At 39.9% G+C, this 19,230-nt stretch overlaps 2 protein-coding genes across 2 annotated transcripts; one reads left to right on the top strand and one right to left on the bottom strand.

The window, feature by feature from the left end:
• Positions 1–6,992: 6,992 nt before the first annotated feature.
• On the top strand, positions 6,993–10,709 carry LOC105563975 (chondroadherin). The gene is made up of 3 exons (XM_012016013.1): positions 6,993–7,227; positions 7,972–8,094; positions 9,097–10,709. Exons 1-3 carry the CDS (start codon positions 7,210–7,212, stop codon positions 10,159–10,161), a joined length of 1,206 nt encoding a protein of 401 aa, XP_011871403.1. The 5' UTR covers positions 6,993–7,209; the 3' UTR covers positions 10,162–10,709.
• Positions 10,710–16,443: 5,734 nt separating this feature from the next.
• Positions 16,444–18,591, bottom strand: LOC105563974 (NADH dehydrogenase [ubiquinone] 1 alpha subcomplex subunit 9, mitochondrial). The gene is made up of 7 exons (XM_012016012.1): positions 18,501–18,591; positions 18,112–18,320; positions 17,576–17,869; positions 17,331–17,497; positions 17,112–17,243; positions 16,846–17,035; positions 16,444–16,752 (listed from the first exon to the last, which is right to left on the bottom strand). The coding sequence occupies exons 1-7, from the start codon at positions 18,538–18,540 to the stop codon at positions 16,570–16,572; spliced, it is 1,215 nt and encodes a 404-aa protein (XP_011871402.1). The 5' UTR covers positions 18,541–18,591; the 3' UTR covers positions 16,444–16,569.
• Between the last annotated feature and the right edge of the window lie 639 nt (positions 18,592–19,230).

Raw genomic sequence — 19,230 nt, 5'->3', positions numbered from 1 at the left:
GTACATATATTTTAAACCTAGTTATAAAATACAATTATAATGTTTTACATTTAATCTATTATTATGTGTTATTATATCAGAAAAACTATTAGTTAAAAATTTGAAAAAAAATTGAAAGCGCACACTGAGAAAAATGTCCGATTAAATATAATCGGATAGTCCAATTACATAATAACAAACGGATATGTCCGACTAAATTGCATATCCGATGAAAAATGTGATCGGTTTTTCATCAATCAAATTTCATCGGTAACTGCATTTTGTCGGATAAATTCCATCGGATGTATCCAATTTAATAATAATTTAATCGGAAAACGTAATCGGAAAAATTAATCGGAAACGCTACTTAACTGGTTTATCCGATGAAAAATTTTCTCAGTGCAGTAAAAAAACTCTAGCTCTAGTTATACTTTTCATAGAAATAAAAATTTTCATTTACATTTTCAACATTTATTTCTTTTCAAAATTTCTTTCTTTAGATTTTAATATGAAAAATTGTTTATCTTTAAAATACTTAAGGATTAGATCGACCAAGGCTGGCAGTTTTATTTTTGTTTAAATTTTACCACGACGTTTCGGCCAGTAATACTGGTCCTTTTCAAGTGGACCCTATTGCTTGTGACAACGAAGCATCTACAAATCAATATCTTAGTCAAAATATAAAACGGTAATAACTTGTAAAATGTAAAACTATAAAATATAAAAATATAAAAATATGCCTTGGTCGATCTAATCCTTGAGTATTTTGTTTTAATTACTGGCGATACAACAATTCTAAATTTGGTTGTTTATCTTTGTTAAGATACTATACTATAATAAGAAACTATTATAAGAGTAGATGTTTTTAATTTGTCAAATCTCGTTTCAGAATGAAAAAAGAAACAATAACGATTTATGACTTTTTCAGTAACGATAACGAGAACGTATTATTTTTGTAAATGTAACGAGTTACTTTGAAAAAGTAATTTTCCTATCCTTTGTATATATGTATAGTAATGATACTCTATTCATCGTATATACGTTGCGGAAGAATTGTTTTTCTTGTACGTTTTTACCGATCTTGTATTTTTTTCACATCCCAGAAAGAAATTAAAAACAAATATTGCATAATATCTGCCAAATTCAGAATATATTTCTAAATATATCTAGACAACATTGGCATGATATATGGTATGCACAGCATAAATCGACAGCAAAGACAGATCGACTGCAGAAATCAAACAGTATCTACCATCCCATTATCATAAACATTTAAATAATAATTTCCATTAAATGATAATCATTTAATTATCAAATGAAATAATTAATTGTAATCATTTAAATGGTATGTTTAATTTTTGGTGAATTTAACGGAATGACAAATTCTGTGCGATTTCTGCTGGCAAGCTGCCGTCAAATTATGCCCGTGAGGTCTGTAGAGTAATACGAGTTCCGAGATTAGCGCCAATATAATTGATGCTAATCTACCGCAATATTTTAGTGGTATTTGCTGCTAAACAAATTATTACATAACTGAGAATATAGCCAGTAGTTTTATATTAGTGTTAAAGATATGCATTTTGACATTTAGTATAATACACTGAAATATTAAAAAATTTTTAAATTTGTTAATTTTTCTAAATTTATAAATCGTTATTATGAATTACGCGATTTTTATATAACTTAATTAATACCAGCATAATATATTTGTTCAAAATCTTGACTCTTTAGGCCTGAAAGCAATAATTTGCCAAAGAAATGTGTCCTGTCCTGTTTGTCCAATATTTGTGAATTTTAAAAAATAATATAAAAAAGAATTTCTTCAAAATTATTAAATAAGACACGTCTGTAATTGATATACTGCACAACATTTAGGTTTATAGTTTTTCGTCTTGCGACAGTTTCGTTTGTGTGGAGAAATTGACAGCGAGATAATACATGACACTCATATCTGCACTCTCTCCACGCAATTAAATACTGTGTTAATTTGCCACTATTAATTTGTTAGCAAATGTAAGTCTTTTGTCGTTATATTTGATGATCGTTACTAACTCCATCTCCGAGAAACGATTGCAATATTGTGCTCAATAATAGTACGGGTAACGAAATACCTCATAAAACTACGTGTTCATTAATATGAGACTGATAAAATAGATTTGAAATATGCACCTGTATGTACATATCGAAATACTCTATCGGAGCAAAGTATCGAGGGAATTCCAATTTGCAATTAAACAAAAAGACAGATTCTCTATGATTCCAAGAGACAACTTATCTATAGCTTAGCAGTATCGAATATATTGGAAACTGTACAAATAAATGTTTACATAGCATTAATGTTTTGCGTAGCGGTCTTCGAGACACGAGATATAAATAACCATTGGTTTGTAATCATTTAGTACTTTGTAAAAGAAACTCTCGACATTTTAAATTTCGTGGCTGAATTAACTTTTATTCATTCGAAATCGATTATGCTGAAACTCGATGATGCTGCGCATTGAAAGCGGACCGGTAGAGTCGTCCGCTCGATAAGTTCTCGTCGATACTTTGTCTCCCTAAACACCAAAGTTTCCACACAAAACGCCAACATATATATATATATATATATATATATATATAAAGTCATTCCATATTTATCATCGAAAGAGAATTTTTATAGTGCGCGAACATATTTACCAAATGTATGAAGTTCTACAAGTTAATGCAGTACCTGCCATCCGTGTAATTAAACCATAGTCATAATATATTTTCTTATATGTCTATGGATCAAACACTCTACTATTTTATATAGCGCCCGCTGTCCAATGGCGTATTCTCGACTACCTCAAATTATACCTCGATTATCTTACATGTAATAAGATAACGTGAAGTTTATTATATGTTTTATTAAATAGTCCACATGGATTACTTTATTAATCATTGTTGTGCCTATATAGTTTTTTTTTATCAATTATATACGCTGTAATTATAAGTAGCAAGTAAGGTACGTTATTATTAGGCTTTCATAAATTTTACTTTAATTGTATGTACACGGTATAGTGTGAATTAATTAAATATTCATCGCTAATACGAGTGCAACAACATATCGTATGTTCGTGCCTTAGTACATAGGAGAGAAGACTTTATACACGCGGCAGATGCATAGACTTATACATAGCCCGGTATTCATAGTCCGTTCTTATATTTAAGATTATCTCAAACGCACTCTTAGGTTCAGTTTCGCAAACGTCGGTTAACTGTTAACTAAAGTTCAGTCAACTCCTTATCTTTTTCTATCTTATTATTGAAGAGACAGAGAGAATCGATTAAGTTCCGGTTAGTAGATGACCGGCGTTTGTGAAACTGGCCCTTAATGTAGTTTTAAGTAATCGCAGAACCGCATTAGCCTCTTAAGACAACACCTAAGATGATATTGAAATAAGAATCGACTATGAATACCGGCCTTCTGTCCGAAGAATCAAGCGACACGGTGTGTAGTGTCTCGCGCCAAGTGTAAGCGATAGAAAAATCGTGCGCGCGAGACCGACCGTGTGTATACTTACGCGAGTTGAGAGGCCTTTAGATAATCGGATCTCAATAATGACTGATTCGATCGATTTCCAAGTAGGTTCATTCAAGAAAGCTCATATTCTATTTGTACAGTGAAAGTGTTTTTAGTTTTTCCTTACATGAGTGGAGATATTACAACCCAACAAACAGTATTGCAGCAACGTTACAACATTGTCGCAACGTTGCCGCAATGTTCTGTGTTTGCTCCAAATGCACAGGTGAAAATGTCAAAATTTTAAGTAAGAAACGTCATCGTCATTGCCATTGTTATTGTCATTGAAGACTACATTCAAGTAACGGAGAAATAGTCTTAATGAGTGTGCTTTTATCTAATATGCGTTTCTCCCCCCCCCCCCATCTTAACAAAATGCGACAGAGGAGTGTCACTCACGCAATATCTCTATCCTTCAATGTAGTCTTCAGCGCACCCATAAGAACGCGCAGTCTATATATGGCAGGGGGGGCAGCCTATGCACACATGTAGGATAATTACACAAATATATTCTACTCAATTTGTATGTAGGTACGTGCGTATACGACGTGCGTTGTTTTATTCTTAAGGACCGCGATGAGTTTTTTTGGAATATCCCTGGCGAAACTTTTAAGTGAGAGACGATGTTTATGTTTATTTATGAAGAATTTTATCGATAGTTACATTGTTTACGAAGAGTTTTATTGATGGTTACAACGTTTGGAAATACGTTGCAGAGACACCTGGTTAATTCTTTACTGGGAATAACGTCGTACAAACACTTAGTAAACTATAATGGAAACGTTTCACATTGTATCATTGAACACAATTTGAACACGTGTAATCGTGAATATGTCATAAACAACTCCGTGCTTAAATTCATATCTCACAAACAATTCAGTAAATGTTTTAAAACTCAAATAAAACATTGACTCAACTTCTTATAAACATATTATTTTCGCCAGGGATATAGTGCAACGTCAAAGCACTTTTTATATATATAATATAATCGGCGTATCTATATATTAATCCGTGTGTGGCTGCGGAGAAGCATCGTGAGAAGCGGCTAGTACGCTCATCTCTGGTATGCACACGCATTGCGAAGAAGCTTTTTACGTGCTTTCATTCGTTGATTAATCTTTACGACAAGAGTGCGATGTGGTTAACCATCCACGTTGATTTTCTATTGTTTGTCGTGAGCGAACCGGCAGTCACATTATCGAGTGCGTTCCGAAAAGACCTGTTACCGTAGCGCCGCTACAATTGCAGGCTCTTTTGCTGCAGTTGTAGCGGCGCCATACTTACATTACCGTGCACAATTTCAGAATTGTGTTTTTATTGTAAGAGTCGCGTTTGCCAATTAAGAAAAAATTGTAACGAATAGAACGGAAAATGTTGAAGATTGGCTCACGAATGACATATTGTTCCTAGCAATATACTTGAGCAATTATGAAAAATCGCAACCGCTACCAGTTGTAGCGTACCGCTGTAGTAGTGTCTTGCCGGAACGCGCTCATTAGCGTGAAGCAATTTAGCGGGTCTATTAAGTATGCTTTGCCGCGACGTTTCATCTTTTTTCTGTGCGTTTATTCGTACGATTGTAAATAGTTGCGAGCGGGCTATACCAACGACCTTAAACAATTAATGATTAAGACTGAGTTTTTTTTACTGATTCCAAGACTGATTTCCATTACTGTATGTGCACACGCACAATGTGTGCCCATGTATATGTATATATATATATACGTATATACGAATATATACAATAATGTATGACGTATGTTTACATAAATTTGTGCCTACATTATAGTACATACTTTATATATACACATATATATGTATATATATAATATATTTACACACTTGCCTTCTCGAAATATATATTATTTTTAATTGTGCAAGTTTGTTACAAAACATATTATATATATGCAATAATAAATCACATATATGTTGAAATTATTGTGTGCACACATTATAATATTTATGTTAAATATACACACATACATATATATATATAATCATTAATATTGTGAAAATTTGTTAAAAAATAAAATATATAATCTTACACCGTTGTTCCTTACAATTAGTAACCAATCCAGTTGATTAAGTTTGCCCTTGATTAGAGGGTACACGCGTGGTACGTCGAGTTCAGTGATCCGCAGCGTATCCCGCAATACCGATCGTTTCGTACCCGCATTATACGTGTGTTGCCCTGCACGTGCACACTCACGTGCGTGTGCGCGCGCGCGCGCGCCCCCGCTGGTGTACCGAGGCGTCCAAGTTGTGCGGTCACACACCGTAACGCGATAATTCTTCCGCAGGGTGTCCTTTTAGTTACACCCTACGGCCGACGATGGGGGGGAGGACTGGAGTAGGTAGGTCGAATTGGTGTGATGATCCTTAAGCTACGTCCTAAGTGACGTCACTTTCCCACGGATGCCACCGGGAAACGCGATTTAAGAGTTTATGTACATGCACCAGCCGTATCCATTATGTGGAAACGCTTGTACATTTCTCATGCGTTATCTTTAAATAGACGGACAAGAGGGAAAAATAGAACTCTCTGTTAAATAAATGATAGACGCCGCGTCTCGTGGCCGTAATATAATTGTCGATAGAAACAAGCGGGGGAAAGTAAAATAGCCGCGCGTAATCGCGGCGATTGATTTGGAATTAAGTCAATAAGTACGCGGGGACGTGTGCACACCCGAGCGCGATCGAAAAACTAATTTCACGGTACTGGGAGCGAGAGGGAAGAGCACGGAGAATGGCCGAGGGGGTTGCGGAGCTTTAATCGAATCCCCCGAATGCATCAGGTGCGTCGCGCAAGCTCCTAAATGACGAAACGACTCGCGCGGCACTCGCAGCATAGTTTTCGGGTTCTCGGCGGGGATTCGCAGAGGGGGCGCAAGGGCCAGGGGAGAAAACCGGGGAAGCTGGGAGGGAAAGGGAGAAACAGAGTTGCCTCCCGCTAATAAGCCTCATTCCTCGATACGCGCGCGGGGAGAATAATTATGGGCTTGCGCAGTGCGCGCTCGAATCTCCGGACGACGGGCGAGGGGTGGTCGGCGAAGGGGCTGGCGGCAGGGCGAGGGGAGCCGGGTTGCCGAGAGGGTGACCGAGGAGAAATAAAGCCCCGAGCCCAGCCGGCGAATGCGGCCGCGCGCGCGGATGCTGAAATCTCGCTCCGCCCGCTCGTCGTCCACGTCGTCGTCGTCGTTCTCCACCTCGTCGTCTACGTCCTCGTCGTCGTGGTTCCGCGTCTCGCGCGTCAAACGACCGCCGCGGAACGTTCTCGCGTGAGAGAGAGAAAGGAAGCGAGAGAGAGAAAGAGAGGGAGAGAGACGGGGGCGAATCGAACGCGGATACGCGCGCGGGCAGATACGCACGCGTGCGTGAGTGCGTGCGTGCCTTACGAGTGCGTACGCGGGGGTGTGCGTGCGCGAGAGGGTGCGTGTGCGGTCGCGCGCGTCGGCACTCCGGGGGAGAAAGAGGAAAACCCCGGCGGCCGCTGCGTTGTGCTACGCGTCGTGCGATACTCTCCGTCGGCGATGGCCCCGTTTCACCCCTAGGCATATATATTTATATATATGTATATACATATATACATACATATACATATATATATACACACATCTCGCCCACATCGCCTCGCGTGACGTTCTCACCCCGGATATGCCGAGGCATGCGCCGTAAAAATCCCGGGATTGATGTATCGCAGGACGCAGGTACGCAGCCCGGCATGCGGTGGCGGTGCATAAAAATACGCACCCACGTCTCGTGCGTTTGCATGCGTCGCGCCGTCCGGTATGCCCCGCGATCGGCTTGCGCCCGACCCCTCGAGTAGGGAGATAAATGTTAGGCTCATGCGAAGGTCTCGTCCCTCCGTGATTTTTCGCCCGGGCTCGGATATTGGATCGGCGTTCGGAAAGCCGGGGGATAGAGGAGATTGAAAAATTTTTCTCTTTGAATGACGTAAAAGAATGAGTCGGGATCATCGACAGCTTTGCTCCAATTTCGCTCCAGCTGCCGTCGCACACTTCGCAAATACCCACCAACCTAATGGCCGACGTGTCCTAATACATGCATACAGTCCTAATTATTAAGTTCATCGCGGGAAATGTAGCTATTTTTTTTCAATTGATAATTATGATGCACAATTGTCTAAACGACGGTCGAAACCGTACAAGATTTTCGACTCAAAAATAAGTAAATCTTTTTCCTGCTCCATTTACAAGTCTGTTTTTTTTATCTTCTCTCGCTATTATTAGTAAAGTTGTTTAGCGCGTTAGTATTTTTCTATTTGTTATTAATATACTCCTGAGACTGTTTTCTCGGGGAGATGTGAATCTATCGGATTTAAAATTAAGACGGCATACCTCACGGCGCGCTCGCGGCAAATGAATGAATATGCAAGACTCATATTTCTTCATGTACCTTAAATCTAAACCGTGGACTTTTTAATTTTCCAGATCTGCATTTACTACCTGCTATGCATAGCAGCAGTGGACTTAACGTATACCTCCGACCTGGAGATTACTACGACAAGAAACCGGGACTGTCCGCCAGAATGCATTTGCCTTTCTCCGAAACAGGTAGAGGGTTTGCTTCTTCTAACAAGTGTGCTTCTTTATTTCGTAAGAGTGCGAGTTTCTTTATCATGATCTATGTCGTTTCATTTTCTTAAGAATTGAAAAGAAGGTGAAAAGTAGAAAGGTCATTTAAATGGCCACGCGCTTCTCGGAAAAGCTCGGAAACAAGTTGGGATCTTTAAACGGGTCATTTAAAGGTCTTCGGACCTGAAAATTAAATCTCCATGGCAAGCAAAATAGCGTATTCGAGCCTACAAGCTCACTGAAACGAAACATTTCTAGATCACAGCGAACGGTTTACTGTCGCATCTAATGCAATAAGCACAGTAGCAAAATATTTAGCTATCGCAACGAAATATCTGCTAGAAAAATTTCAATAAATGTGGCCAGCTGAGGTCGATTAAAAGTTGACATTTTAAATATCAGCTGTCCATATTTTACAACGGAAATTTAGTCACCACACTCAGTTCTTAGCTACACTGATAGAAAAAAATGTAGTATTTGAAACTATAATTGCATAGTAAAATAACTATAGTCAAGAATATCATTTTTACAGTAATTGTTACCATAATATTACTAATAGCAAGCATATATACACAGAGATGCCAACGATTTAAAAAACTTACTATAAAATATCAACTATTATTCTGTTGAACTATTCAGATAATGAATAGTAAATTAGTTAATTATTTTTATATAGTAAATACAATCACAATAATAGTAAATTTAACACCCAACGTGTTATTGCAATATTTAAAGTACACCATACCAAATTAAAAGCTCGTTTTGGTTTATAACAAATAAGTTGAAAGAATTATAAAAATGCGGTTGGCTCCTAAAATGACTATAAATTGTAGTAAGATTGTGGTAACTGCAACCATTTTTTTTCTGTCAGTGCAGCAGCTACATCTTTCTTTCCGTGCTCTTATAAAAGTCATAACGATCTTCCATTCGTTTAGACGTCCTCGTGCGCTGCTGTGAGATGAAACGTGGCTTCCGTTACAGGTGCTCTGCAATACAGGCGGCCTCGAGGACATCCCGGCGCACCAGCTGCAGGAGAGCGTGGAGGAGCTGTCGCTGACGAAGAACAACTTCCCGGTGATAAAGGGCGACGCGTTCGCCGGCCTCCGGGTCCTACGTAAGCTCACCCTGGACGGCAACAACATCTCCTCCATACGGCCGTTCGCGTTCCGCGGCCTGAACCGGCTGCGCGAGCTCTCGATCCAGCACACCCCGCTGCCGTGCATCGAGAAGTTCTCGTTCGCCGCGCTGCAGAACATCTCGGTGCTGCTGCTGGCGAACAACAAGATCCGCTACGTCGAGGGCTACTCGTTCGCCGGCACGTCGAACGTGAATGTCATCCTGCTGACCAACAATCCGCTGCTGACGATCCACAGCCACGCGTTCGCCGGCCTCACCAACGTCAACAATCTCATCTTCCCGTCCGGCATCCGCACGATCGAGCAGGACGCCTTCAACGGCCTTCAGTACGTAGGCCAGCTCAAGCTCAGCTACATGGACCTGTCTGGGTTGCAGGCCTACACCTTCCGCGGCCTCTCGCACGTGCATTCCATCTATATCCAGGAGAGCGACCTCGGCGTAGTGCAGAGGCACGCGTTCATCGGCCTCTTGCACGTCGACCGCCTCAATGTGCTCAACAACAAGGTCGACCTGATTGAGCGTCTGCACCTGCGCCACGAAAACCACATCGAGCTCCTGCGTTTCCACGGTAATCACGTGCTGGAGGCGCCGCGCCACGCCAGGGACGTCGTCCTCGAGGTGGACACAGTCAGCGCGATTGATAATCACTTCCCGTGCGACTGCCAGGCGCACAACGTCCTCGAGAGCGACTTCGCCCGCGGCAACAGCGTCGAGTTCCAACGCCGCAACTACTGCATCTCGCCGTTCGAGTACAACGGCAAGCCCATGAACGTCGTCGACTTCGACCTCGTCGCGCGATGCCACGACAACGTGGTCCAGGACAACCTGGGCTCGGGCGTCGTCGGGGTAACCCGTCTCTCGGCGCTGCTGCTGATCGTCTTCCTGTTCTCGACAAACCTCTTCCGATGAGCGGACTTCCAGCCCTTCTGATTCCTCGACGATCATTTCCGCGCTCGCTCCTAGATGCTTCCAAGGCGACGATGAGAGGACAACCGTATATTTACGTGCGCGCTTATTATTGTACCGCTTGTAACGAGAGGTCTTTCTTCCTTGCCATTTTCCTCCGCCTATACGGCGGAGTCTTCGTAGTCGAGTAAACTTTGTTACAATTGTAAAGAATTTTTGACGAAGCGAGAAGGCATCTCGCACGAGTCGCATTAGGTATATTATCACCGTAGAGTGTCGTCTCGATCGTCTGTAACTTGACGCGACAGGAATTCTCATTAGAAAGGAAAGAATAGTCTCGCTATTCGGAGTAGTCGACAAAAGACAAGCAGTAAACTTTAACTAGGTCTACAAAGTTATAATTAGTAAATGAAATTTCGATCTGCGATACCAAGGTGTAAATTTGATTCATCTAAACGGTAGAAATCTGACTTTCGATCGACAAATAGAAAACTATTTTTAATTTCTAACATTGCAGATTACCCAAGGAAAATAAAAAGTCAAGATGATGTCGATTTGATGTCATATTGACCAGATTTATGTTATATTTTAGTCAATATGACATCAAATTAACGTCATCTTGACTTTTCATTTTTCCTTGGGTACCCAGTGAGAAATGATTCGTCGATTGATGTCGAATCGACATCGTTACCGTCAAATTGACGTCGATTCGACATCGTTTCGACATCGATCGACGAATCATTTCTCACTGGGTAGTTATTTTAATGCAAAAAAGAGAAACAAATTTGATTATAATAAAGAATTTGATAATAAACAGAATCGATGCGAATTTCACAATTGATCAAGAAAGATACAATTTTCGGTCGGTCTGGATGTTGGTAGCTTTGTATAAACTATGTATTATATATATTTGTCCCAATTCTTTGTCAGCAAACACAGCTTTTCGGTGAAACAGTAAATTCACTTAAACTGATACTCGATTTAACTTTCAATGTTATCAAGCATTTTTTAAAAGCACTCAAATCATTTATTGCAAAAAAATTCCTATATTTTTAGCTATAGGTTTTAATAGAAAGCTGTTTTTTTAAGTAATAAATAATCGGCGCGCAGTTTACTCAATTGGAAAATTACATGTACAAAATTTATAGAAATATAGTATCAATAAGTGATCCAGTCCGCTCAAAAATAGCATCCTTCCTAATAAAGAATTTTTGTCGTTCTCAAGTTTATCGAAAGATTATTTGGGACTTTAAAAGAATTTTCTCTATTGTTTTCCAGATCAACTGCTATTCGAGTAGTTTCGAAAATGTAAAGAACAAGAGAAATTCATAATTTTCTGCCTTTAATTCGGCTTCGATAAATAGAATCAATATTCCATTGTGGAAAAATCTCATCCGGAGGGAATGAAATAGGTGCTTTTTATAGATTGTTGTACAATGCGATATTTCCCGTTGTTAATCGAGAAAAATATCACCAGGGACATATGCACAGAACTACCAAAAACTAAAAAAAGGATAGCAATAAAGCAGCTGCTGTCACCGTAACATTTGTCCGCAATATTATTCTCGATAATATCGGATCGAGATTTATATGGACATTCGCGCACGTAACGAGAGATTTATTCGCGCGAGACGCCATTGTTACGGCCGTACGAGCAGAAAAAGTCATTAATGCCAAATGGATACATATCCTCTCGAACATATGAAAGTGAACGAACGTGATCTCACATATCGAGAAGATCGATTTATCTAGCGTTGAAAATATAAATTTCTTGTTGTTTAATCGTGGAGGGTATCAATTTCTTGTTCTTTAATCTGGGTAGAATATTTAAGACGCGACGGAGGAGCGTGTTGTTCTATTATATTCAACTATCGTATACGAAATGTTGACATATAAGTTGTTATTATTATTTATAACAGTGCTCGGAGTTAGTTGCACTCCGGATGGCCAGTATGGGCACAAGTTTCCCGACAGGGAAATATTTAGCAAATTACGTGACGAAATCTGGATGAAACTTTGAACGCTGTTCCCAAGGAAAAGTAAAAAATCAAGACGACGTCAATTCGATGTCATAGTGACCAAAATATGATATAAATCTGGTCAATATGACATCAAATTGACTTTTTATTTTCCTTGGGTCCTCTCTTTAGCTGTAAACTTAACTACGACAATATTAACATCCCATAAAGCACTCATGTCTAAGACCCGGTCTACAATGAGTTGTTAGTCGTTAGTCAGAAGTCGGAACTATATGTCGGTCCTTTTTCTTCCACCCAGAAAGGAAAAGGATCAACATATAGTTGCGACTTCTGACTAACGACTAACGACTCATTGTAGACCGGGCCTAAAAGACATCTTTAAGACATCTTTAAGTCGTATTTTAGACATGTCTTTTAGACATGCGTGCTGTATGGGATTATGCTGGCTATACTTAAATCACTCGAACATGGAATTCATATTCCTAGCGACGGGCTAGCATCAGTTGCTGTCATTTGATTTTCATACATTGCTTGACCGTATACTGGTTATTTGTAAATGTCTAATGTAACTGTATATGTCTGAGACATTTCACAGAAGGATTTCGTATGCGACGCCTATTCACTGCTGCCCAATATCGATTGACCGAACCTCGATCGATATTGAGTGTAGTCAAGGGGACAGTAGTGAATAGGCGTCGCCTACGAAATTGCCGAAGGGTGTAAACTCGTAGGGCCAGGGAGAAACCTGAAAGCGGCCGGCGTCATGCCGGCGCTGAAAGCGCCATGCCGGGCGTTTGACTTGTTACCGTTTCGTTACGCTGAAAGCGCCTTATTTACGCCCACTTTAATTTTTGTAACTACTACGCCCATTTTCAAGCACTGTCAATAAAGTCTCCACCTAGTCCCTTACGAAAAAAACACCCAAGTGTAAATATTTAAATCTGGGCGTTTACTCCCAAGTTTGAGAGTAAATTCGAACAACCGAGTGTTAACACTCAAAACGTGAGTGTTTTTTCCGTAAGGGGTGCGTGTCCGTGCTATGCATGTTAACATCTAATTTATAAAGTTTACATTGCCTACATGAAAAAAAAGTTGGTGTAAACATCATGTAAACAACTCGCGTATGCGTAATTTTGAAATTTATGGCATAATTCTGGAAAATAGGCGTAGCACGGGCACATACAAAATGGAGACTTAATCGACAGTGCATGAAAATGAGCGTAGCGAAGTAATTCCAAAAATGAAAGTGGGCGTAAAGCGTTGGAAACAGCCTAGCGAAACAGTAAAGCCTATCACACAATGCCAAGCAACAGGCAACAGGAATAGCGAATAGAATTTTTGACGCGTTGGATTCGTCGGAAAAATTTTTTCCAACCAATCCAACGCGGCAGAAATTCTATTCCCTGTTCCTGTTGCCTGGCATTGTGCGATAGACTTAACAAGTAAAATGCCGGCGTGGTCGCTCTCAGGTTCCGCTCTACGAGTTTGCACCCGAATGGTGCAACTCCGAGCACTCATTTATAATATAAGAGAAATTTATACTGTGGTTTGCAGATGCAGAGTTCGCATCTCTGCTTCTGACATAGGCATAGTTAATAGTCAGTTAATAGTCAAATGGCTCCTGCACGAAGAAACGGATAGTATGGGTGCTCTGGTGAGACTCCGTTTGATTTTTATAAGTTCACATGACCTTTTTTTATTAAAATAATATTACTTAATGCATAATTGATAAAAAAAATTGATCGTGACGTTTATTATGTTTACTCCGTTTTTTAAGATCTACTTTTTCTATAAAATAATATTAACCCTCGAAGTACTTCTGTGAGCGATCAGCCCACAACCCTTATCCCAGTGAGCACCAAGTAATACAATTGTTACATAATATCAATATTATAATTTCCTACTTAACAATGCCCAGTGAGAAATGATTCGTCGATCGACGTCGAAACGACGTCGAAACGATATCGACACCGTCGAATTGACGTCGATTCGACATCATTTCGACATCGATCGACGAATCATTTCTCACTGGGTGGGTGTTACATTACATTTATCTTGTTGAATAGGAAATTATAATATTGAAATTATATGTAACTGTTACTTGGTGTTTACTGGAATGTTAAAAAATATAGCTTTAACATTTTTTCTTTATTCATTATTTCATCGACGACCGGGTCTGAAATTTTCGCGTACTGATAGATAAAATTTACAACTGCAACATACTTAAATTTCAATTCTTTCTGCTTTCGGTCGGTTTATGCAGGAGCCATCTTAACATGGTTTCACAGCGGCGAACGTTTGATGGGGGGTTTTTTTTTAATTAAAATACATTCTTTTCGCAATCAATTGAGACGAGCGAATTCCGCGAATTCACGAACGTCGCTCGCGGGTGGTGTCATGAGAGATAAAACGTTGTACGAGCTTTAACTGGCCGGCATACTGGACCAGCACTGTCGCATTTACTTCGAATTTTGCGTGAACGCGTCATAAAGGATACGTTTTTTAGGAACATTGAAACAAAATAGAAGAAGCGAAAGTATAATGGAATTTTATCCGCCCAAAGGGCTAAGTCGATTTTTTTATATCACACATCACATATACACACACATGCACACACACACACACACACACACATTGTACTTTAAATATTGGTTACTACCAAAATTCGCATTATGACATATCTTGACGCAAAGATATAATATTGAAAAGCTAGCTATATATACAATACATATATATATATATAATTTTGGAGAGTCTTATCTCTAAATAGATCTATCACAAATCTTACTTCCGGGTCCAGGAATCCGAGCTATGCGCCTGTACGTTCACACCTGCTTTATACGGCCCCATTAGTATAGACGGAGGGATCGTTTAAATAATTTGGAAATGAGATGAAAGTATTTAGCGGTTAAGTACACACGGCTAATTGCGTTGGTGCGCAAGATGATCGAAGAGGGATCAGGATGTTAAAATTCCTGCACGGATTCACGGGGTTTAAAAGGAATCAGTGCGAAGATTCGTCGTGGAAAGTCAATTTTTTATCTTCTATCGAGAAATCATATAAAATCTAAAATAATTTCAAAATTTATTTGTAGAATTTTCCAAGAAAATAAAATATCTAATTTCGAATAGAAAAAAGGGGGTGGGGGGGGGGGGGGAATAATTTACTGAACAAATCGGTTTTTTATTTTTCCGATCGTTCCGATTTTGTATTTCGACACATACTTTCGTCAGGACCTTTTAATCCGTGTATCTTTAGGAATGTGATGTATCTCGAGACGGAAGTGGATAACAGTGTATCACATGCTCAACACTTTAGACGACTAATTAATTACCATACGAATCCTTTTTTTTGTACGCCTATGTATGCGTATAAAGGTCGATCGTAATGTCGGCGAAGCGAGGACTTCCACTAACTGTGGAACTCTTCCGTGACATCTCGCTGCGTTATCTTAGAAATCGCTTTCTCGTACCATACATTAGAAACCGCATGCGAAAATTTGCTTTCATCGAGACCGGTAAAACTGGTTGCATCATTAATTAGACGAGGCATTGACTCCCTAAAATGTCACGATATACGAAATGCTTCCGAGTTACATTTGATACCGTCAACAGTCGTATACACGTTTGTATAAAAATGTTTATGTGCCAACGTTTTTGTATTTACCTGATATCGTAAGTCAGGTAAATACTTGGGAGTACGAAGGGGAAAAGAAAAGAAAGTATCAAGTAGAAAATTTTAAACGATATATACCACAGAACATTTTGTTCTTCTCATAATCGAGTTCGTGAAAAAAAAATACCGCTTCATAGATAAAAGTACATTGGCGTCCAAGGGCTATATATGAACTGAATCAGAGTTACGAGATAACGCTATATTATGCTTACAATAAAAAATGAAAAAAAAAACACTATATAAAGCGTGTTTCGCTGCCATTCGTAATGGAGGATTTGCTTGGCCTTCGGTCAGCATATTAACCGAGGACCAACCTAGCTTATATTTTTTACCAATGTTTGAAATAGCGTTTAATAGACACGATTATTAAAAACTGTAATCTTTCATTGTAGTTAGAATGTCCGGTCATATAATAAATGGAATAAAACATTAATATACAGACTCGTACAATTTCCACAATGATTTTTCAACACCATTGCAGATTCTTTAAAAAATATTCGAAATAAACTCTTGTAAGTTGATATTTACAGTTACTGTGTATAGAACGCGAATAGCACAGATTTGATAAATTTACCCAGTATTCCCTTAAAATTGAACTGAAGAACTCGTAGAATAAAAATGTTTAAATAATTTAATGTGTATCTGAGACCGCGATATTTAATTAACAATATACTCTTTACAGCAAGTATCACTTAACAGTAAGAGTACATATTTCATTCTATACTTATATTAATCTAGCACATTGTTAGAAAGCGTTTAGTGAATTGAAACAGTCGGTGGATTCGGAATAGGATCGAATTCGCCAACACTCTCCATATATTGAACGTCTTTGCGGTACGGCTTCAACTCCCAGTGCATTCGCGATTCCATCGTCGTTAACGCAATGCCGAGATCCTCTAGAGTTGGCAATGTGTTTAACACCTTATCGGACAGAGTTTCCTGCAGAACAAAATGTCAAATGTAATAATGCTATTTGTTATCTACACCGTGTTTCATTAGAGTTCGTTCTCTCATAATAAAATTAAAACTTACTCTTTCCAAACGTTCCCACTGTAAATGTCCTATTGGATATGCCGGACTGATTAATTCGTTCAAGGTAACTTTAACTTTGAAAAGTGGAGCGTATTTCAAGTCCAGTCTCTTGTAGCCATATTGGACTGGGTCGCGTATCCGTATCCGATGGAACCAGTCAAGTAATTCGGACAGTTTGTAACGATGCGGCCTAAACAAATATTCAGTTAGCGGAAACCGAGACGCATAACGTTCGAGTCGCACCCGAGTACTAGATAGGTCCATACCCGACAAATTGGTAAGTCTTGCCAGCTGTGTTTTTAGGATCTCGCGCAATAGCCGTAATACCTCCGGCGACATCGTACACAGCTACCGGCTGTTTCTCCGTCTTTTCACCCTTTTCCCACAACGGTACGGTCCTACGAATGTATTGCAGCGTCAGAGATCGTACGGCTACATTTCTAATACGATAGAAAAATGTATGTAATCTCCTCGCGCAAAATTACTTGAAATGATGTCTCATTATTCCAGAGAATGAGCGTAAAAATCGGTCCTCCTGACCCCATATATCCGACGGCCGGATAATCGTAGCCTCGGGAAATTCCTCTCGCACCGCACACTCGCCTTCCCATTTCGTGCGAAGGAATTCCGAACCACCGTCCAATAAGTGTGACTTAACGCACAAAAGTATATTATTAAAGCAAGAGGTTCGCAAGTCGTCGTAATCTAATCTAAACGTAGTTTAATCTACCTCCAATTCGTCGCCCACGTTCAAGGCAGACACATGGATGAAGTGCTCAATGTTGGCCTCCTTGCACAGCCTAGCGAGTCTTCTGGCACCCTCAACGTTCACCTCGTGGTAAGTGAAGTTCTTAGTCTCCCAATCTCGTCCAATTAGATTGATCACGACGTTGGAGTATTTGATACACTTTTTTATCGATTCGGTGTCGCGCAGGTGAAATGGGTGAAACAAGATTTGCCCCAAATCTCCGCAGAGCTTCAGGGGCATGCAGTCATACATATCACCTCTGTACGGTATTATTAACTGCAAATCAAGTGCAGCAGTCGATCAACAAGCTGATTATATTTCAATTATAGCGTTGTGTCGCAGTAGACAATAGGTAGGTTTGGAGAGCCCGCTTTTAGTGCTAAAAGCGTCTTCTTTGTTTGGCATATAGTGAGTGACGAACATAGACAGATGCTTTCAGCGCTAACAGGGTCTTCCCGAACGCAGCCAATATCACTGTAGAAGTGTCGGCTTCCTTAATCTTAGCGCGTCATACTCACCTGAGTACCGATCTTGCCAAGGCGATTGCATACGTAACGGCCGACGAATCCAGTTGCGCCAAACAGGGTGCATACCATGCCATTGAAGGAGCTACGGCCACCTGTGCCTCTTTTCAAGGAGGCGGTCGTGGGATCTTTGATGATTCGCGGCTGCGACGAGTAGTGATTCGTCTGCACTGCAACTGCCGCGATGCATGTTGTCTGCTTTCCTGAAATATACACAAACCAGGACGTAAACTTTGTTGGTTACATAATTCCGAAATGGTATCTGTCAGACGGCGAGTGTACAAGCAGGATTGGGAATATTTACATATAAAACATTGGTGCAATTAAATTTCCGAACGAGTCGCAAAATATTACGGTGGATATGAGTAAAGTGACAATCTTACTTGCTGCTTGTAGAGTATACCTCGGTATCAGGGCGGCCATCTTTCTCGGCCATCCATATGGACGGTGCGGAATTCTTTTGGATGCCTTTGGGAGCTCACTAACCCTTGAGGCTGAATCACAATAGCAATTGTCCACGCGGGCTGGATTGAGATTGGTGATTGGCAACTGTCTTCTAGCCAATGAGAGCAAAGCAGCCAGCGATTTATCGACTCTCATTGGTCGCCATTTCCAAGAATTTCAAAGTTCAAATTACGAAAATGAAGAATCGTGAAAACTGGAAAAGTATCAGGAGAACATGATCGGCAAGGAGGTGGCACTATCTAAATTCTCGGAATACCAATTCTTAGAAATTTAGATAGTGCCACCTCTTTGCTGATCCTGTTCTCCTGATACTTTTCGGTTTTCCGGATTCTCGAAAAATTCTTGGAAATTTAGATAGTGCCACCTCCTTGCTGATCATGTTCTCCTGATACTTTCTCAGTTTTCGAGATTCTCGATTTTTGCGATTTGAAGTTTGCAATTCTCGGAAGTTCAATTCTTGGAAATGCTGAAAAATTCTTGGAATTTTATATAGTGCCACCTCCTTGCTGATCATGTTCTCCTGATACTTTTTCGGTTTTCCGGATTCTCGAAAAATTCTTGGAAATTTAGATAGTGCCACCTCCTTGCTGATCATGTTCTCCTGATACTTTCTCAGTTTTCGAGATTCTCGATTTTTGCGATTTGAAG

This window comes from Vollenhovia emeryi, unplaced genomic scaffold, assembly GCF_000949405.1.
Source record: "Vollenhovia emeryi isolate VEMERY1.0 unplaced genomic scaffold, V.emery_V1.0 DF939169.1, whole genome shotgun sequence".
Taxonomy (NCBI): domain Eukaryota; kingdom Metazoa; phylum Arthropoda; class Insecta; order Hymenoptera; family Formicidae; genus Vollenhovia; species Vollenhovia emeryi.
This window is presented reverse-complemented; position numbering and strand designations above follow the sequence as displayed.

Bases quoted from the DNA above. Each gene is read 5' to 3' on its own strand.
- LOC105563974 (XM_012016012.1), bottom strand. From the start codon at position 18,540: ATGGCCGCCCTGATACCGAGGTATACTCTACAAGCAGCAA. The intron at 18,321-18,500 runs GTAAGATTGTCA...TGTATATTTCAG, and splicing joins GTATACTCTACAAGCAGCAA to GAAAGCAGACAACATGCATC. The intron at 17,870-18,111 runs GTGAGTATGACG...CTTGATTTGCAG, and splicing joins TTGGCAAGATCGGTACTCAG to TTAATAATACCGTACAGAGG.
- LOC105563975 (XM_012016013.1), top strand. The intron at 8,095-9,096 runs GTAGAGGGTTTG...CTTCCGTTACAG, and splicing joins TTTGCCTTTCTCCGAAACAG to GTGCTCTGCAATACAGGCGG.